General features: G+C 54.8%; 1 protein-coding gene and 1 long non-coding RNA gene across 2 annotated transcripts; one reads left to right on the forward strand and one right to left on the reverse strand.

Annotated features, from left to right (window-relative positions):
* Positions 1–4,882: 4,882 nt before the first annotated feature.
* Positions 4,883–8,835, reverse strand: ZNF503 (zinc finger protein 503). The gene is made up of 2 exons (XM_032312573.1): positions 8,040–8,835; positions 4,883–7,263 (listed from the first exon to the last, which is right to left on the reverse strand). Exons 1-2 carry the CDS (start codon positions 8,352–8,354, stop codon positions 5,629–5,631), a joined length of 1,950 nt encoding a protein of 649 aa, XP_032168464.1. The 5' UTR covers positions 8,355–8,835; the 3' UTR covers positions 4,883–5,628.
* A 158-nt stretch (positions 8,836–8,993) lies between these two features.
* Positions 8,994–16,633, forward strand: LOC116572996. The gene is made up of 3 exons (XR_004278562.1): positions 8,994–10,952; positions 11,039–11,206; positions 14,303–16,633. It is a non-coding gene; the product is annotated as an uncharacterized LOC116572996 (long non-coding RNA).
* Positions 16,634–21,135: the final 4,502 nt, after the last annotated feature.

Genomic DNA, 21,135 nt, shown 5'->3' on the forward strand with positions numbered 1-21,135 from the left:
ACCAGTTTTGGAGACAAGTGTCACAGAGGTTATAAGTGACTTGTTCATGGTCACACAACTATGAAGAGGCACCACTCAAATCCAAGTAGCCTCATCCCTAGTCCATTGGCCTTTATACTTCTACCTTCTGCCTTTGCAGTAAGTGTGGAGAGAATGCAACTTGAGGGAAAGATCATTGTGTGGTGGTGGTGGTGGGGAAACCTGGACGGCTTCCTGTAGAGATAAGGTGTTTTGTTTTGTTTTTGAAGAGATAGGTTTTGAGGGAAGGGGAGCTTGGAAGGCATTTCAGGGAAGGAGTGTATGATGAGCGTGACATACCAAGGTGTTGGGGACTAGCTGGCTGGCACAGGACCTGAATTGTAGGACTGTTGAGACACAAATTGGGACAGGCAAAGAGGGGCCAGATTAGACGATGAACCATGATGATGCACTCTGATGGCTAGGTGATGGAGTGAGAATTTGAGTTTGGGCAGAGGAAGGCCCAGTTAGTACTTGAGCAAGAGGGTTGATCATAATAAAACAAAATTTTGGGAAGAAGGAAAGAAGTCTACCTTTACTAAGAGTCAGTATGGGCCAGAAAGTAGGTTAGGCATTTTCACATTATTTTATTTGATAAGATCAAAACTCATAACAACCCCATTGAGTTAGTATTAATGTTCCCATTTTACAGATGAGAAAACCGAGGCCCAGAGAAACCGAGTCACAGAGTTGAGCCAGTGATGGAGCTGAAAGTTCGATTTAGATCAGCCTGACCCCAAGTCTGTGCTCTTTTCCACTGCACCGTGTGGCTTTCAGTTGTTTTCACAGAAGGTCCCTTGTGCTGTGGGTTTCCCCATGAGACGTTGCTTCCGTGCAAGGGGTTGAAGAATCTTTTTTGCAGGCTAGACACCCCCAGGGCAAAAACTGGGGTCCCTCAGAGCAGAAAGGGCTCAGTGTTCCTGTGACTTTGGGGAATCCCCAGCACAGGGTAGGGTGAAGTACTTGGGCTCTGGGCTTCATGGAAATGAGTTTAGATCCTCACTTTGCTTGAACTTGAGCAATGTCCTTAAGTCTCACTGAGCCTCAGCTGAGGCAAGGTAGCAGGATGAGCCCTGGATTAGGAGGCAGTCTTGGCATAGGTTCAAACCCCAGCTGGAAGTGACAAATGCCTAAAGAGGTGAAACGATAAGATATGCGTGTTCATTTCAGAATAAGGGGTGGGAGGTGAGTTGGAGGGGGCAAAAGGGAAACAAGATTGGTGGTAAGTTCCTAACAGAGGCTAGGTGATGGGTTTATGGGGTCTATTATACCATTCTTTCTACCTCTGTGTATGTATGCAAATCCTTAATAAAAAGTAAAACAATAATAACAATAGCAACAACACTGAGAACTTAAAAAAAAATACCAAATCCACAAATATGTTCAGCACACTGTCTCCCAGCTGAATCAGACTGTTTGGTTCCCGGCCATTCTTGTGCTTTGTAACATCCCAAGGGAGAAAAGGTCAGCCTGAGCTTTGTAGTCACTCTGAACACGCCCAGGCCTCTAGCCTTCGTGGGTGAGGAACCCTAAGCTGATACGTGCAGAAGAGGACATTGGCTGATCTCCCAGGGACAAGTCTCACCTTCTCTGTACCTTGTACAGGTTTTCTGAAGCACAAGGAGTTCATCAACTAGAGGGGCTTTTTTTCGTCTGCCTTTCCGTACTGCTTACAGACCACCTGGCACAAAGACGCCGGGATCACTGTCATCACCAGAGGTACAGATGGGGTCAGGAGCCGAATGGAGAGAGTCTTGCGCTTTCTGTTGAGGTCTTGCCACTGACTTCCAGGACTTAGCCTCAGTTTCTCCATCTCTGTCAGGGCCGAGTAAAGAAATGGACAGCCTTTGACAAGGGGTAGGCCCTAGGGGACCACTTTAGAATGACAGACAAGGTGATGTGTCGGAGCGTTGGGGGTGGCGGTGGGAGCCTGTAGTGGGGGAGGAGCCCGTGACATCTGGGCCAACTCCTCTGGGACAGAGAAACAGAGCAAAAGGAACACAGCAGCAGAAGCTAGAAGGTGGAGAGCCACAGAGGACATGGTTCACAGCAGGAGCGGAGCGAGGAAGTACAGAGAGGGGACTCCCAGACACCGCTCCGCCGGCGATAGTGGAGGCTCTGGCTGGCTGGCGGGGTGACCACGCAGCCCGCGGCCGGCGCGGGGGCCTGGGTTCCTGTTCTGCTTCGCGCTCTGGTGGGTTCTGCAGCGCCGCCTGGCGGACACGCCGTTCTTTACTCCGGCGTCTGCGGCGGCGGTCCGGGTCTCTGGCATCCCGCTCAGATCCGGAGAAAACCGGAGAGAGCCGCGGAGCTCGCCGTAAGGGTGGGCGTTCGTGCCGCAAGGCAGACTCGCACCTGGAGCCTGGATGCGTAGCACAGGCTGGCATCCTGTCCTCCCTAACTCCGCGCCCGGCTGACTCAGTTCCATCCAACACGTCGGGGAACCCTTTCTCCCTCTAACCCCCACGTCCTCACCTCCGGCATTTTGCCGCCTCGGAGCACCTTATCCGGGAAGGAGGTCTCATTAAAATTTCAAGGCGTTTGGTTTTGATTTTTGTTAATAAAATACCAAGAGTGGGCGTAAAGGCACGAACTTGTCCAATTTGACTCCCTTCGGGTCTCAGACCTGAAATTCCAGGGCGGGGTATCTTCTAGGCCCTTCCCCGCCCTAACGAGTCCTGGCGGGCGAGACGTGGTGGCGCAAGGACCCCGGTCCGAAGCCACGAGGCTAAGAGAAGCGTGTGGGTCGGAGTGGCCAGGGGCGTGTGGCTAGTGCTGGGGAGAGGGTGAGCGGGGCCTGCCTTGGCTGTCGCGTCCCAAGCCCTGGGCCCTGGAGCGGCGAGGACGCGAACCGCACCACCTCCTGGAACGTCCGCCCCTCCCGCTTGCGGGGGTGCCCTGTGGCCGGGGTCTGTCCCGGAGTCTGGGGATGACAAGCTCCCCATCGGCCGGGGTTCTCGAGGCCCAGCCAGGCCCAACCCAGCTTCTCTTAGCCGCAGGAGAGGGGGAGCGGTGCTGCGGCGTCCCAGGACACCGCCCGCTGGGGTCCTCCTGCCGCCGCCAACTCCCGTTCCCTGAGTCGGGGAGTGCGGGCCTGAGGGTCGGAGGCGACGGAGCCCGAGTCTCCACAAAGTTGTCTCCGGGTGGAGGCCCGAGAGCTCCCGTAGCGTCCCGTCCGTCGCCGGGGCTACTCTGCGTGCAACCCGGGAAACGCCGGCGCTGCTCTGCGTGCCACCCGTGAGGCTGACGCTGGGAGGAGAGTGGAAAGTCTCAAAGTCGCCAGGCCCTAAGCTAATGGCGGCGGGAACGGCGCGGTTGACCGACCGAGGCCCGAGGCTGAGGGCGGCCTCAGCGCGGCGGTGAGCCTCCCGAGGCAGCAGGGGGAGCTTGACGCCGAGGGAGGCCGGCCGTTGGGAGAACCCAGAACGGCCTGACCCCAGAGAGAGGGGAGTTCGGGGTGCGCGCACAGCGCCGCGGCTCCGTGGTGCCGGGGTCCCGGGAAAGTGGCGCACTGGGCCCAGAGCTCCCGGGCACCCGGGACGGCGAGCGCCCAAAGAGCCAGAAGACCAGAGCTCGCGCCCAGGGCTGGAGCATGAGTATCTGTGCGTTGGGGGTGGGGGGTGGACGAGTGGGCCTCGGCCCCCACCTATCCCCAAGGAAGGTTAGGGCTCTTCTCTGCGCAGTTCCATCGGAGCTTCCTGCGGCTCAGTCAGTCCCGCCGCTCAAGCTGGGGAGACGGGAGCCCTGCGCACCGCGGGGATGCGCGTCCGGACGGAGGGTCCCGCCGCGCCTTTTCCGATCGGAGCTTGCAGCCCAGCACAAGAGCTCAGCGCCCACCTGGTTGCCCCGGCGAGACCGAGAATGGGCTCCAGGACCCTCTTGGGGCCGAATCTGAAGGGGCGTGCGGGTCTCGTGCCCCGGCGCGCTCTCCCGTGGCGCAGACTGGGGTAGAGCTCGGGCTGCAAAGAAATCTGGACGCGGAAAAGCAGCGGCGGCGCGGACCAGCCGCGAGCCGGGATCCCGGAGAGAGGAAGGAGCCCGGGCATGGTGTGGTGAGGGGTGGGCCCCGGCAGCCAGAGGGAGAAAAGGAGAGCGAACTTACTTTTTCCTGAGGTGCAAGAAGGTTCCGGCGCACTCTGCCCGGGCCCGTAGCAGATTCCCAAGCACTCACCGTCCCTCAAATATGTCCCGACTGCCCGCCCGGGACAGGGGATGCTTGGAAAAGCAAAGACAGGCACAGCGGACAGTGGCACCTTTCCGGGGCTAAAGCCTCGGGAGAGTCTGGGACTTCGCCGCTCTCTATACAAAACAAAAGCCAGATTCTCAAAAATCTCAAGAGGGAAATAATGATTTTTAAAAATCTTTTTTTTTCTTTCTTTCACTTTTAACAAACCGTGTGCCGGGAGAAAAAAATAAAAACTAAATGAGCGATTGCTCAGGACACTGTCTACAAATTGTGAAATCCCCTGTTTAAAAATATTTTCCCCAAGGCCAACCCCACGACTGGTCAGCCCTTTGCTTCTTCCTGAAAAATCACAACAAAAACAATAGGAAATGCAGCCACGGTACTGGGAAGTAGGAGTAGCCGTGAGGCCCAGGGAACCCACTGCGGCCGAAACTGCCATGCTCTTCCTTTCTCTTTAACCAAAAAATAAAAAAGATAAGAAGAAGAAGTAAAACCTTTTAATACATCAAATATACGGAATTTTAATCTTTAAAGCGATACATTGTCTATTATTTTAGTACATGACGTAAACCTTACTTGTCCCCTTCTCAGCGGGTGGACTTAAAAATTAAAAATAGTTGTGTTCCTTTTAAAGAACAAAATAAGGCAAATGAGGTTTTGGAATAAAATTGTTTTTCCTTTTTTTTTTTGTTTTCTTCCAGAATACATACAAAAAAATACCCATTCTCTTTCGATGGTATACACCTTAAAAATAATTGCAATTTGAAATCAGAGCTGACAAATTGTGACTTGTTTTGTTTTGTTTTTTCATTTTTTTGTAACAAACATGCATGTAAATTTGTGTTTCAATCAGACATTAAATAAGAACGTACAATACAATAATAGCAATTTTAAAGTAACATTAAAGAGAAGACCTCTAGTTCTGTGGCGGTTTTGTATTTATTTATAATCTACAAGGGACGGGAAGGTTTGTTTTCCACATTTTTACCCTCAAGATTTAATTTTTTTTTTTTTTTAACCCTCCTCCTTTTTACCTACGGAGCTCAAACTAAATAATGCACTTTTGAACCACGGGTCCGCTTGGAGCTAACATAAATAAATACCAGTGTCCACCGATGCAGTCCTCAGATGAACACTTTCTCAATTAATTTTTCCTTCTTTTTCTATAAAAAGTCAAATGATATTTTTTCAACTTTTATAAAGTTTGGGTGGGTGGGGAGGTGAGAGGTGGTGGAAAGGGGAGTTTCCCACCGGGTCTCGGTCGCTGTTTTGGGTAGATAGATACGGTATATATATTTTTCCTTTCCTGGCCCGGGTCATCCCCACGCGCGAGTGACAGTAGCCTCTGCCCTGATTCCACCCCTCCCTCGGCTCCTCCCTCCCCTCTTCTCCTCTCTCTCCCTCGATAGCCCTCCCCACCGCCCTCACTGATACCCCAGCGCCGAGGCCGTGGTCAGTCTCTGTCCGTAGAGGGCGTAGGGGGAGTAGTAGGGTCCGGTGGCGGCGGGCACAGGCACAGGAGCGCCGGGTGTCGGGAGCGGGCTCTTGGAGTAGGGGTGGTAGCGGCTGCTGAGTCCCAGCGCGTGGTGGGGGCTGCGCAGCGCCAGCGTCCCGGGACTGCCCGGAGCGCCCGACGTGGGGATGTGCATGTGGCAAGCCATGGCGGCCGCTGCGGCGCTGGCCAGGGACGATGAGCTGGGGTAGCCCGACAGCAGTTTGTCTGTCCCGGGGAAGGCCGTATGGGTCCGCAAGTGGCTCAGCAGCTCTTCGGAAGTGGCGAAGCGCTTGTCGCAGGGCCCGTTGGCCGACACCCAGTTGCAGATGTGGGGGAGCGGGTCGTTAGGGAGCATGAAGCCGTAGGGGTAGAGGGGGTGGCCGGCCAGGGAGGGCGGCGTGGCGCCGGCAGCGGCGGCAGCTGTTAGCGATGAGTGTACGCCGTGCAGCGGGTGCGTAGGGTACACCAGCGGGTATCCTGACTTGAGCGCCGCGGCCGCCGCGGCCGGATCGTGAGCGCACGAAGCGCTGGCTGCCGCCGCCCCTGCCAGGTGGCTGGCGCAATGGTAGCTGAGGCAGTACGGGTCCCGGCACAAGCTGGCTGTCATCACGGATGGCGGCGACGCCCCGGCCAAGGGGCTGGAGCCGGCCGGCTTACTGCAGCCCAGAGAGCCCGCCGCGGCCGCCGCCAGTTGTGCCCCCACCAGGCTGCCCGGCTTGGTAGGGTCAAGTGCCACGCCGTGTGGCAGGAATTGGGGCGGGTAGCCCGCGTAGGCCCCAGCCAGGCTGCCTGGGTAGGTCATGCCCGCCGGAGGCAGAGGGAACACTGTCTGGCCCGGCTTGTAGGGCGATACCGGGGCCACCAGCCCAGAGCCCAGTACCGAGGAGGAGGTGGGCGCGCTGGGGCCCGAACCGGAGCTGGAGCCGGATGAGCCGCCGCAGTCTGAGCCTAGAGCCTTGCCCCCGGGGCCCCCATCTGGGTGCTGGTTAACGTCCACATTAATCCCTCCGCCGCAGCTAATCCGGCCGTGCGCCAACCCCGTGGGTCCCCCTTCGGCCGAGGTGCCCCCGGAACCCTTGCTGCTGCCACCGCCGCCGCCCACGTCGGGATCCTTCTTGTCGTCCTTGCCCTCCGGGCCGCCCCCGGCCGAAGGCAGCATGCCTCCTGGCGAGCAGGCCGAGGCGCTGGAACTTGGGCTGCCTGTCCTGGGCGTGAATGGCTGGCAGGTGGCGCTCGGTACCCGGAATCCGGACTTCTCTGCTGAAACCCCCCCGCCGCCGCCCCCGCCACCACCGCCTCCGCCGCCGCCGCCTCCCGGCTCCTTCTTATCCGAGCCGGGTTTGGAGTACGGCTTGAAACTCGACTTGTCCTCCACGCCGATGTCGCTCAGCTTGAGGGGGCCAGACTTTGCGTCCTTGTCGCCCCCGGTGCCGCTGCCGGCACCGCCCGCGCCGCCCCCATTGGAGGCGACAGAGGAGAGTTTGGAAGAGGGCGAGGGGTCGGGCTTCCCGATCTGTGAGCATGTTTGCGCCAACAGCGCCAGCGGGCTCTTCTTGGCATCAAGCTGCGGGGTCAGACGTGGGGTTGGGGGTGGCACAAAGAGAAAGAAGGGGAAACCCTTTAGAATCCTGGCTTCTAGGGATCAAACGCCCTTCCGCAACCGCCAGTGAAGACCCTCCCAGCTCTAGGGGCAATTCTAGACAGCACGACTTCACCTCCCCCCCAGACGGACGAACAGACAGACAGACACACAGACTCGCCCTTGAGAAAGGCCGCTGCCTCCCTCTTATCCCACCAAATCAATGTTATTTCCTGACCTCTCTAAACGCTGTGTATTTAAAAATACTCACTAAATGTTTTTGTTTCTGACTCCTAGACCCCGAACTACACACACACACACACACACACACACACACACCACTTATATATATCCCCAATTCTTCAGAGTAAGGGCTTGGGCAGTTGGCGCCTTAGAGGCTGTGTACAGATACCAGCTTCTGGGGAACCTTAAGACTGCGACTTTGGAACCGCATTTCGGACTTCCGCCCGTCTTCCGGGCCGAAAGTGAGGGGGCCTGGGTCGGGGTTGGGGCTTTAATACCAAAGAGAGAAATAAGTTTTGGTTGCTTTGTCCCTTAGCATTCACACCCCATTCTACCTCCTACCCCCTTTCCGCCCTAGTTTTTACGATTTGGGAGCACTATGCTCTCCCCCATCCCGGAGCTGAATCACTCTGACCACCCCCCACCCCACCCCCCACCCCCGATCCCGAGAGAAAGAAATCCCGTGGAGCGGCAGCCAGGGCTGTGGTCCCAGCGCGATCCCGGGAGAGGGTCCTTACCTCGATGGGGCTAACGGGAGTAGAAGGCAGGGGCTGCAGGTACTCGGGGTGCAAAATGTGGCCAGTCCGTGCCGTCAGCATCTTCAGCACCTTGATGGGCAGGCGGTTAGCCTGGCGGAGAGGGTCAGAGGGGGGCACAGCGTGCACAAAAGGCTTGGTGCTGCCGGCCGGGGACGAGCCTTGGCCGGGGCTGGAGCTATTTCCAGAGAGCGCGCTGGTCCAGGCAGGGTCCGCACTGCTGCCGCCGCCGCCTCCGCCGCCGCCGCCGCTGTGCTTACTGCTTCTTAGGGCAGAAAGCGAGGGCGCTGTGCTCATGACCCACCCGCACGCATGGGAGCAGCGGGGGGAGGGCTCCGTGAGGCGTGGGGCGGGCTCCGGGCTGCGCGCTCGCCGGGAAAGCAGAAGCAGTAGGAGGAGGAGGAGCTGGCGCGGCGGCCACGGGCACCCAGCGCGCCTTCTCGGCGCCTGGAGCCAGAAGCGAATAATCCTGGGTGGCCAGCAGCGGTGCCGTGGCCGAGCGGGAGGAGCCGGTCGGACTGTGGGAGTGCCGGGTGGCTCGCCGTGTCCGCCTCGGGCTGTGCCCTGCGCTGCGCACTCGCGACCCGGCGCTGGCGCTGCGCTTGGCGATGTGAGCCGCTGCCTGTCCAGCCGGGGCTCTGGCGAGGAAACTCACTTCAAAAGCAGCTGCACCGAGGGGGAGATTAAAGCCTTTGCCGCCTTCCAATCAAATGGGAGCCCGAGGTGATTGGAGGGTCAAGGGGATGTGACGCGTCCCGCGCCGCCGCCGCCGCCGCCGCCAGGACTCTCAGCGCCGGTTTTAATGGGCAGCTCCTTCTTCACCGCCCCCCTCCCGCGTGTCCCCTCCCTCGATTTCGCTCCGAGGACGAGCTGGACATTTATTCTGCGTTTGCTATGTGCCGCCTCCCTCTTTTTTCTTCCTCGTCGTCCTTCCTTTCCGTGGCTCGAAAATAAACTGAAACCTTTTTTTGCAGGAGGGTGCGTATGAGGATCAGATTGAAGGGATGACCAGAAGGAGCAATGGCGGGAGTCTGGACAACGGCCGGACTTTCACCTCCAGGGGCGCACAGGGGACCCACACACCAAATATTGTCTCGCTCAGTAATTGAAATCTCTCGCGGCGCGGCCGCCAGGGTAAGGAAAGGTGCGGAGAGGGTGACGGAGGAAGTGCGCCCGCCCGCTTTGATTCCCCGAGATTCGGCAGCGGAGAAACCAGAAGCTAGGTGGGCAGCGGAGGCGGCGGCGGCTGTTCTCCCGGCTGTGCGCGGGGCTCCCAGCCCTTCCCAGCCACGTGACTCCCGGGGACGCGCAGATTGGGGCTGGAGCGGGGGTCACATGTTTCCTCTGTTTCACACTCAGTCTTCTCCTCCACTCCCCGCCCCCCCATTCTTACTCTCCCCTGCTACCCTCTCTCCTCCTCTCCCCCTCTCTTCAGTTCTTTGGGCATCTCCACCCCTCCATCAATTGTCAATGTTCCTCGACCGCAATCAATCAGTTATTTGTCAGCTCTTGTCAATCCGCCCGTGATTTATGTCAGCTTTTGTTGCTGATTACAAGGCGGGTGCGACTTGAAGGAAAAAGAGTGAGGAAGAGAGAGATGGAGAGTAAGGAAGAGACCAAGGGGGAACCAGCGGAGGGGGAAAGAGGAGCAGCCTCCTGGGATGGGGTGGGGGGTGGCTCTAAGAAAAAGAATGAAAGAGAGGAGAAGAGGCTTTCGGTGTCAGGAAAATGAATAGTGAGAGTAAAGCGCGCAGGTGTGCCCAGGGCGCTGAGAGGGCTGCTCAGGCCTGAGGTGTGCGCCTCTCCCCTTACACCTTTCTACTTCTGGGACTTCGGTCCTTTGGGGCCGCGGTGGGAGGAGCTGCCCCGGGTACCTAAGACGGGCGGCGGCGACGTCTAAGATGGGAAATATTTTTGTCCCCAGGATAGTCCCTCGGGAGCATGAGGATGTCAGGCTGCCAGCCTGCCGCGGACCCCACCCTTCGTAGTGCCCCGACCCCAAACACAGACTTCATTCTGACAGGCACACCACAACGCAGTTTTGAGTCCTGAAGGTCAATGGTGGGGTACCTCCTCCCCGACTTAAGCCTTTGACCTCCCTTCGGATCGCGGCTAGGGCTGAGAGGCTGCGAAGAGGCCTGGCCATGGGTGTACGGTGGAGACATCTCCAGCGGAGTCAGATCCCCTCTCCAAACCTCTCCGACCCTGCTGTATCCCCGCAGGCTGGGTAGCCGGGGTTACTCTGTGCTGCTCACTCGAATTCATGGGAACGCCAAGCCGGGACTGACCTGCGTGGAGAAAGCAGAGGGAAAGAAGAGAGAGCGGGAGGGGGCGGCTGCCTGTAGGCACTTGGGTCTTCCAGGGAAGCGGAGCGGGACTGCCGCGTTCCCCTCGATTTGCACCGTCACTCTGGCGGGTTGGAAGGAAGAGGGGAGGCGCTGTGCCTGCCTCTGTGTACCTGAAGCTGGGTGCACAAGTGTGTACGGACGTCTGCGCCGCTGTGTGAGTTGTCAGGGCTTTGGCAGCGTCCGGAGCGAGTTCGGAGGTCGCCTCCAGAAACTCGCAGAAACGGGAAGGGGGCAAGAGGAGGACACAACCCCTTCCTCGGAAGGACTTGGACGACTTTGAATTTCCCCTCCCCCACTTTTCCGCCCCAGCTCTTCTTTTGTTGTCAAGTCCTTTGATAAATGGTAGGGCAGGGAGCGCGGGGAGCCAGGAGCCAGTCTGTACCCGCGCGGGGGGCAGGGCCGGGTCTGGCGACCCGGTTTCCTTCGGCGCTGAGCCCCGTACCGCGGGGGCCGAGTCTGGGACCTGCCCTCCGCAGGCTCGCCCTCTCCTCTCTCACCACCCCGTGCCCTCCCCCCGCCTTTTTTGTCTCTCTTCCACTCCACACAGGTACCGAGAACTTTCTGGGGTGAGTTTTAGAATTTTCTCATAGGCATTCTTTTCCTGTGTTTTAATCTTATCCCTTGATTCTTTAGGTTGGTAAACTTGATGAGATTGTAACTTGACTAAAAATAATTTGGAGAAGAGGGAAGTGAGTATTTTGGGCTGCTCTTCGTCGGTGTGCGTGCCTGCGTGTGTATAGGTGTTAAGAACACACCTGCGGTCAAGGGGATTTGGTATCTGCCTGTGCGGAGGTGAGGAAGGTGAGTCCGTGAGACGGTGGTGAGGCCACACCCGAGGTTGTGAAGGTTGTCCGAATAATCTTTGGGGAGCGAGTCTCAGATGCCCGTTTCTGAGGGCAGGACAGTCCTAAGCTGTCTCTGCAGGGCAGCGCGTGGGGGAGGCCGCCTGTACCCTGCGGGTATGTTAGTGTCTGTGTCATTGAGCGCGCGGCTGTCGAGGTGCCGGCCCGGATCAACTGTGGAGCTCCCTGCTCCGCGAGCCCAGCCGTGGGTCGCGCGTCGCCGCAGACTCCACGCGAGGCCTGGACACTGAATGCTGGGAGCGGCGGCCAGAAGTGGAGGTGATAGCGGGCGTCTTCTTTTGCAGCCCCCCTCCCCGCCCCGGCCCCGTCAGAGCCCAGTCTCCAGGCTCAGTTCTTTCCCTCTCCTGGAATTCCAGCAGCTTTCTCTTCACATCGGGCGGTTCAGGGGTGGTAACCCTAGCACCTAAAGCCCGGGGGAACCAGAGAGTGGGCCCCGCGTGCCCCAGAATGGGCGTGCCTCGGTGTGGCTGCACACGCTCGCAGGCCTGCGCGGTGCGGCGCGCGCGAGCGGGTCGTGGTCCGCATGCGTTCGCTCTTTGCAAACCCCAACTCGGAAGGTCCGAGCGCATGGGGGCGCCTGGGGGCCTGCACGTCCCCGGCTTTCGGGAGGCGCCAGCTTGCGAGCCTGCGCACCTCGCCCGGGAGGCCAAATCCCTGAAGGCCTTGCAGGCCTTGCGGGTGGGGGAGTTATTAATTACTCCGCACTAGGCCTAAAGCCTCCAACCCCAGCGGCGGTTGGCGTGGATGTCCTGCGGATTTTATTTGCACACAGTGTAAATGATTTGTTTTCTCTAAAAAAGGAGTGGGCATGGCAGATATTTGAGGAGGGGGTGGGAGGAGAAGGAAGGCGAGAGAGCTGAGGAAAAAAGTTTGAAAATGCCTTGAACTATTCACTGTCGAGATGGCTAATCAGTATTGAGGCCGGAGGGCAGGCGGGCCGCCTTTCACCGCCGCTTCCCTTTCATCTCGGGCTCGGCGGAGGCGCTCAATTAAAAGCCTATCAGTTTGTAAGTAAATCAACGCCTATCAGAGTTGTCACATCAAACAAAACGATTATTATTGCAGCCCGCCTCCCCTATTAATCTCCCTCGAAGATAATCCGCCTGACAGGTCAGGCCTGGCGAGCTGGAAAGCCTGGCCCAGAGCGCCCAAACAGTCCGGGACTGGCGCGCGCCCCTGGGGGCCTCCCCACCGCGGTCCCGCCCCGCCTTGTAGTCCCCCGGGAGGGGGGAGAGTAGGAGCTGGCGGAGGCCGCTGGTCCCAGGCCCGCCCCTCCGGACTGGGAGCCGGGCCCAGATTCGCAGGGCTGGTGAGGGACGGTCTCGGGCGGCCCTCACCTCTTCTCCGGTGGCACCGGGCCTGCCGGAGCCACGGTCCGGCCTGGTCCCAGCGCCTCGCCACGGCCTGTACTCTTTTTGGCTCGCCTGTCCTGACTTTCCACCCCCCAACCCCTTCTCTTTTTTGTTTTCTCACCCGCTTCTTTCTAGACTATTTATTTATTTATTTATTTATTTATTTATTTATTTATTTATTTATTTTCCTCCTCTTCCTTTCCCCCTTTTCCTTGACGGGGGAAACGGGGAATATTTCCTATTCTGTCTCCCTCTTCTCGGTATACCGTATATACCACTTCGGCGCAATCACGCTTTGTGAAGCAGGGCATTCTCAGGGCCCGGGTTATTTCTACGCGTCAAGGCTGCCTCAGGAGTGTGTGCAATTCCCAGGAACTCCTGACAAAGTCCTGTCTGATTTGTACCCAGGCAGGGGCCCTCAGAAGCTCTGCGACTGTTTTAAGGGTTGGGGGCGTTTGGAGGGGTGAGAAGAAAGGACCACAGCAATGTGATGCTTGGACGGTTGCAAGCGCCCTATTCGGAATAAGTATTTGGCCTTGGAGTTTCACAGCTGCAACGGCGCCGATCTTGCTCTTGGTGCTGCCTGAGCTTTGCAAATATGTGGAGGAGACCCTCGGGGCATCTGGGCTTCAACATTGAGGATGTGAGGGGGTGCCTAACACCTAATAAGTAAATGTAGTCAGATAATCACTTCTATGCCTTCAAACGGGTGCTCCCCGGGCCGGGTGGGGCCCAGATTCGGCACGGAGGAGAAATCATGGCCTTCTCCGGTGTCCTCCAGCTTTGCGTTTGGAGACACCTCGGAGCCAAGCGCAACCCGTCCTTTTCCGCGCTATTGCTCCGGATTGATAGGCCCAAATGGCCACTACCTGAACCCGGTGGAGCTGGGATTGTGGGGTCGTTGAAGTAGCTTAGGGGGAAAAATCTGCGGGCATGACCCTAGGTCCTGTTACCCTAAATGGCACTTTCAGCACCTGGTTAAGTCTCCCTCTCCGGGCTTGCATCTGGGAGAACCTCAGGGAAGACAGTGTTGGGCATCTGGGCCGAGCCTCTTCCAGTTGTCACAGCGTGGTCTGAGGTCGAGGTTATCGAATACAGCCTATCTCAGCATGCTCGGTGTCCAGAGCTGCAGGACCCGTGGCTCCCACCCCGGGTTCTCGAAAGCCCCCCTAATTGTGCACACCTTACACAGCTGACCTGGTAGTAATATTTATTTCCATACCCGGAAATATTGTAGCGATGCAGTTCAATTATCTGTGTGACTGCTCTTCTTAAATGTATTTATTTCGCCTCTCCCACGCCGCAGATTATTTAAAGAGGTATACATGGTGCACCCTTCAACCTAGCAAAATTCACTGTGGTTATAGGAAATATTCGCTGTGTGGTTATTTGGACACAAGGCTATCTCGAGTCCGAATTGCACTCAAGCAGGAGCTGTTTAAAAAAAAGAAAAAAGAACTTGTTCTAGAATTTTTCCAACTTAACTGTATGAACACACACCAAGAATTTAATAATATTTTATATCCCTCTATAGATCTAAATATTCAAATATTATATTACATCTCCCTGAAACAGGAAGCGATCTTCCGTTCACACTGGACGTGGAGCTGTTTGTATAATGTTCATCTCCCTGCACTTACACATGAATCTTGATCTAATAAATTCAACCTTGTCATTTTTAGAATCGACGGGATTTCTCTGCGGTTTGCGCTGCCTGTATCCGAATAAATTGAGCTTGCAGGCATCCGGCAGGAAACGGCTCCCGGTTGGAGAGTACGCCGACTCATCGGCCCAGTACGGGACGCGAGGTGGCTCCTGGTGATTGTGTGGCTGTAGGTCCGGCCTCCAAAGGAAGCTGGACTATCAGCGCCCTCAGGCCGGGAGCGGCCCCTGGCTGCCCGGCAGTGCCCGGCAGCCCCCACTTCTGGTGGTGCTTCGGGAACCTGCCCCGCCGAGTCCGCCCGCGGCGAAAACTGAAAGCAAATTCCGCGGCAAATGAAGCCCAAACTTTCTTCGACGCAACTTTGCCACAGTGATTCGGTGGCGACTTAGGACGGCGCGCTGGTCTGTGAGCGTGCAAGGTGGGGGTGGTGGGCGAAGAAAGCTTGGGGCGGCCGAGCCTGGCCCTAGACGAAACACTAGGGAAGGCGCCTCCTCTTCCTTACTTCTCGCCAACTCCTCGGCCCCAGTCCGTAAAAATAGTTTCCAATGTGTGGCGGACGCCCAGGATGTGTTTGTGGGGATCGCACCAGAGAGAAGGAAGCTTTGTGAAAGTTGCAGAAAGAGCTTTGCCCAGAAGCGTCCGCCCTGCAGGGCTCAAGAAAGCTGAGGACTAGCTCGCCTCCCCGGGGGTGGAATGCCTAGAAATCGGCTTGGGGAGACCCCAGCCCAGTCCTCTCCCCTCACCTCGAACTCGCGCATAAATAACCTTCCGCAGTCTGCGCTGGAAACTCACAAGCGCGGCGCCGCGGTTGGCTGGCGAGGCTGGGACGCTGAGCCGGCCCGCAAGGCCGCTTCTAGGCGCGCTCAGTCCCAGCCCCTAAGAGAAGCTTGCACCGAGGTGAGAGAAGAGTGTGCTTTCAGCTCCTGCTCGGCTGTGTAGACCATCACCGCCGAACTCCCAACTCCCTGGAGCTGGCGCTTCCCCCCTGGGAGCGGCAGACTTGGGCGGCTGGCTAGGGCGCAAAGTGCGCGCGCGGGCCGGCGCGGGGATGGGGGGCGGCTGCCGGTCTCTCCGCGGGGCCTGTCGCCGGGCCGGCCGCGGCGGGTGAGTGATGAGGGCAGAGAAGGGCGCCCATAAATCGCGGGTGTCAGGGCGAAAAACTCTCTTTATTGTCTGCGTGATGGATGGGCCCGGGGACGAGACACCAAATACTTCGTATCGCCTTTAAATGGGAACACATTTTCCGCGGCCATAATTCATGTTTTTTAAATAGAAAGTTTGAAATGTTGCCTATATTTCACCGGCCCTGACATATTTATGAATCGCTCCCTGCATGCAAATATCATTATTTAAAGCGCCGGGGAGAGCTCGGGGGGAGGGGAGGAGGCATGGCCCCCGTGGCGTGGGGGTGGTGAACGGGGGAAATGCGGATGGAGGAGGGGGTGCATCTCCCTAAAGTGCGGACAATGAGGCGCGGGGGAAATCCTTATACGGAAGCCGAGCGCACTGGGGGATCCACTCCCGTCGCTGGACCGAGCACTGCCGCTTCGGGAAGTTTGAGCCGTTTGGGTCCGTGGACAGGCCCCCGTCCCCTGCGGGAAGACCCGGGGGGCCTTTTGCGTCCCTCTCCGAGGCCCTGATCCGAGTCAAAGACACCTTTCCAAGAAAAAAAAAATGTTCTTTTTTTTTAAATAAAAGAATTTAACAAACGCAAATAACAGCAGCAATCCAACACGTTTCGTGTTCTTTGCATTTGCATTGATTTTATTGATTTTCATTCTGCCAACCTCAGACTGTGCGCGTCCGGGAGGAGCACTGTCAGACCCCAGTCACTGCGGAGAGTGGGTGGGGGATAACCGTCCGGAGCGGCAGCCCGGACTCAACCAACTCACCACCTCCCAGGCACAACAGAGCCTGCGCAAGACGCGGGGACACAAATGATCCGGCTCCCAAGCTCTGGGGGCTTCAGTCCCGCCCCCTCTGCTTCCCCAGTGCAATGCAGCGCTCCTAGGGTCCGCGTCCATCCACCCCGAGCCCCACTGTGAATACAATCGCTTTGGAAAAAAGCTGGGCACGTGCCGTCAGCCTCTCCCTTGCCCGTCCAGCCAGGGAGGCACCTACACCTTCGTCCTCAGTAGCCGATTCTTTACCTGTGCGGTTCCCTGCGGCGCCTGCGGCCGCGCTGGTAACAGAGGAATGAAAAGGAGGACGGGGGAGTGAGAGGGACAGAGCACAGCCCGAGACAGCCAGATACGCAGACCCGGGTCCTCCTCTTCCGACCAAGCGTTGGGGGCCCTAACCGAACTCCCTCTAGGAGCCGAATTGCGCTGGGGAGAACCGGCCGGGGGACCCGCCGGGAGAACCGGCTTGGAGAGGGAGGAGCGGGCCCGGAGGCACTTCCGCTGGGGGCGGGGCCGTGGACCCGGCTGCGGCGCCGGCCCCGCCCCTCCCCGGCTCCGGCCCGCCCCCAGCTCGTAAGGCTCCTCCCCTGCTGGCCGGGCAGCTGGATCTCAGGCCCGCGCCCTCGCTGCAGGACGGTGGGGGCTCCTCTTCCCTCCTTGGCGTTTTGCCTTACGGCTTTTAAATCACAGAAACACAAGCCCGTGCGCACTAACAACCTCGGCCCAAACTCGCACGTTAAGACTTCGTCAAACGTTGATTGCCTGGTAGTCCCGAGAGCTGCCTGGCCCAGGAGATCTTAGATGTTTTCTGGAATATGATCTGTCGTCCCCTTCAGACAGTAGGGAATGCATATTCGTGATCATGGGGTCCCACCTCTTTCAGGAAGAACAAGAACAGAAGTTAGCACTTTTTGAGTGTTGCTTTATGCCAGATAGTACCTAAGAACTGTGTATGAATTAGGTCCTCACAGCAAGTCTCTGAAGTACCATGAATAATACCCTGTTTTATAAAGAGACTGAGGTACGTAGAGAAAGGAGATCGGTCTTGTCTCACTCCCATTTCACCCATATCCTTATCCCTTCTTTTCTTTAGATCCTCAGCATCTCCAGTCCATCAGTCTCGGGGAATCTTGCTGAGCTTTTACTAACCTATGGGGGGGAGTTTCCATGGGGGAAAATCCCAGTTAGATTTTAAGATCCTTGCTCCCTTCCGTATCTTTCCTTACCCTGGCGGCTGCAGGGGGAGATTTCAATTACTGAACAGTTGAGGCCTTGCTGAACTGAACAGAGGTGGCAAAAAGTATGAATATGATGAGTTCTACTCAGCACCGCCCCCCCACCGCAGCTCCCAGCCTGATGGGGAAACCCGACCAGTGAGCATCCAACCTTCCCCCCCAACGCCCCCCACCCCCACCGTTTCCCTGTAGTCCCTGCCAAAACCAGAAGATCTTAAAACAACAACACTCCATGTTTCTCTTCTGCTCAAAAGCCTGGATTCTCCTTGTTCTTAGGATCAAGTTGAGCCCGTGGCTGGTAGGTCTCTGAGGTTTGATTTGCCTTTCTTGTCCTTTCTGCCTTTGTGTGTGTCCTACTTCCCTTCAACCTGAGCTCCTGGAATCAGTGGCTACTTTCTGGTCACTCAAATGAACCCTATTACACCCTCCTGCAAAACTTTGTTAATGCCTTTCCCTCTATCTGGAATGGCCTCTGTTCTCTTCATCTGGCTTACTGCCTTTTTTTTTTTTTTTTTTTTTTTTTTTTTTTTTTTTTTTAATATCTCAGTTTACACACCGCTTCCCTGCATCCTCCCACCTGGTACTGAGTTAGGGCTCCTGTAACCCTCTCTCAGAACACTTACCACACTAAGGATTTCCTGTTGAGAGGCTGTCTCCTTCACTGGATGGTAACTCCAAGGGGGCACAGATGGGCTATTTCTTCAAGGAACAAATGAAGAAAAGAACATTTGTACATAACATTAAGTATGTAACGTTAAGTATTCTCTATGCTCTCATATCCTAAGATGTTTTCAATTTAATAAGGGGGATACAAAAAAATCTCATGAAAATATTATTTTGAACCCATATTCTGTAAATACCAAATAAGTGAAAGTTCAAGGAGGTTGGAGAAGAGAAATATCTATAGTTTTCTAGCCATTTATTCAGATTTTCAAAGTGCAAGATGTGTTAGTTGACACAGGTGAATGGAAAACACTGCCCTGCCCCCCGCCCCGCCCCACCCTGTGATCGCCTCTCCTACTATTCAGGTACGTATGTCTCAAGGCAGCAGCTAGGGCTCCCTTTTTTTAAATCTTTCTCACTTCACATATTATAGCTATCATAGTTCAGTACCTTATTAGCTCTTGACTGAGCTGCTGCTACAAGAACCTTCTAATTGTTCTTTCTCAGCCTCTCTTGCCTCTAATACATTATACATACACTTGCTAGGTTAATTTTCTTGATCACATCATTCCCTTGCCTCCATCTCCATGAAATCTTCAGAGGCTCTGCATTGTCCACATGAAACACTTGGCTCTTCATAATCTGGTTCTCAACTCCTTCTAAAAAATTTTAAGATGCATTACAAAATTATGAAAGAAACACGTTCCCTTCAACCAGCAAAGCACTCAAAGATATATAAAGAGAAACTTTATGATCTCACCCATCTCCTCCCTATTTCCCACCTAGGTTCCTGAGATTTCCAGGATATACAGCCGGGATATAACTTCTATCCCTTTCTCCACACTCAGCATGCTCATATGTGCTCACATATATGGGACTATTATGTTTTTGCTTGTTTATACAAACAGTGAATATAATAGAGCTGCTGCTCCTCAATCTTTTTTTTTTTTTTAAGATTTTCTTTATTTATTTGACAGAGTGAGAGAAAGCACAAGTAGAGTGGGAGAAGCAGACTCCCCACTGAGCCTGGAGCCCAAAGTGGGACTTAATCCCAGAACCCTGGGATCATAACCAGAGCCTGAGGCAGTTGCTTAACCAACTGAGCCACCCAGGTGCCCCTCATTCTTTCTTGATAACAAATGGGTCTATAGATATAGAGGTAACTTAATTATTTTTAGCTGCATAGTATTCCTTAGAATGAAGATACCCACGTATTCAACCATTCTTCTGTTGGTGGTCATAAAGGTAGTTATCAGGGTGGGTTTTTTTTTTTTTCTTTAACTAACAATTTCGTGAGTCTATATCCTTGTGGTCAGTGATTTTGTTTCTGTAGAATAGATTACAGAAGTGCAGCTGGCTATACCCCAGCCAAATCTAATTTCTTTGTTCTTACCACATGCCTTGTTTTGTCCCATTTCTTGTGTCACCTCTCCCTGGAAGTCCCTTGTCTCCCATGCTTGTGTATCCAACTTCCAGCCAATACTGCAATGCCCAAGTCTGATACCAGAATTTAGATATCTACCTTCCTCCTTTCTCATAATCTTATCATTGTGACAATGTGCCGGGCCCAGTGTCTACTCCAGTCGTTACGATCCTATTTTCATTTTTCCTAATCCTTGTAGCTAGGGAGAATCAAGTGACCCAGTTTTGCAAATGAGACACAAGTAGAAGTATGGAGGTGGCAAAGCTGGAGGGGAAGCATTGGGAAATAGTCTTGTTTTCCTGATCAAAGGAGATGATGCAGATGTTTTGACACTTCCCCTTCTCCTCTTTCTCTTTTATTCCTTCTATGAACTTGGATATGATATCTACAGCTGTAGCAGCCACTTGTGATCATCAGGAAAGGTCCAGGAGAACAGCAGAGAGACACTTAATCATGACATCGTTGGGACACTGGGCCATCTCCAGTAATCACCCGCCTCCCAAATTTTTGTTATAGTAGAAAAATTAAATCCCTACTTGTACAAGTCATTGACATTAGGGATTTTTATATTTGTAATCAAACATATCTTTTACCTGTCCCCTTTGGCAAATCTTATTTCCATTGGTATTAAAATTTGGGGGATACTACCACAGGGGCCCAGAAAAGTTAGAGAAGCTATTAGAGACTCACCTTCAAACATTTTTGAAGGGTAGTATTTTAGAATAGCCAAGTAGCCAAGAGTCTCTTGGAGTTAGGTCTGGCCATATCTTTAACCCTCAGTATCACTGTAAACTATTGAATGGGCAAGTAGTGCTTTTTGTTTGTTTGTTTTGTTTTGTCTTTACCTTCTTTGCCTGCCTATCATCTGAATCTCCTTCCTGTTTCTTGTAAGCAGGGCCAGCTTCCAACCACGAAAGCTGAAGGGGCCACATCCTCCCTCTTCTCCCATCAGCTTCCCCTCCCTTATCTTCATCTGAGTAGATCATAGTGCTACCGGCACATGGTGGGCTCTGGGGTCCAAATGCTTGGTTCCGGAGAGCAGTACTGTCACATTTCCTAGATGTGTGACTTGGGGCAAGGTTCTTAACCCCCCCAAAGTCTTGGTTTCCTCCTGGGCAACATGGATGTAATAACGGTACTTATCTTTCAGGTTGATGGGTAAATTAAATGAGACAATGCATATATCTGGCACAGAGAAAGTTCTCAAAGTGATGACAATGATGATCTCTCTGTGTTCTTTCTTACCTCTGAACCACTGGGGTGTTGTCGATGCCATACATCTGACACTTAATTATTAACTAATGGATGATATCTTTCATTAGCTACTTAAATTCATATTGTTTAACTGTGTGCGTGTGTATGTGTGTGTGTTGACTTTCCCAATTAGATTTTAAGATCCTCCAAGCCTAAACAGATGCTTTCTTTATATTCCTAACTCAGACTAGCAAAAGGCTAAGCTAAAGTAGGCATGAATGAGCACTTACGAAAATGAATAATAAAACATCCAGGGGTTGTATAGTCCTTTACATGATTTCTTTTAATCTTTGCAACAGTCCTAGAGGGCATGTAATGTTATTCGCATTTTACAGGTGAGGAAACAGGTTGGTAGAGAGGAACTCATTTGCCCAAG

The sequence above is a fragment of the Mustela erminea genome, chromosome 14 (genome assembly GCF_009829155.1).
Source record: "Mustela erminea isolate mMusErm1 chromosome 14, mMusErm1.Pri, whole genome shotgun sequence".
Lineage (NCBI taxonomy): Eukaryota > Metazoa > Chordata > Mammalia > Carnivora > Mustelidae > Mustela > Mustela erminea.

Excerpts from the sequence above, each read along its gene's own strand:
- ZNF503 (XM_032312573.1), bottom strand. The coding sequence starts at position 8,354 with ATGAGCACAGCGCCCTCGCTTTCTGCCCTAAGAAGCAGTAAGCACAGC. Across the intron at positions 7,264-8,039 it reads CTCCCGTTAGCCCCATCGAG|CTTGATGCCAAGAAGAGCCC; the intron begins GTAAGGACCCTC and ends CTGACCCCGCAG.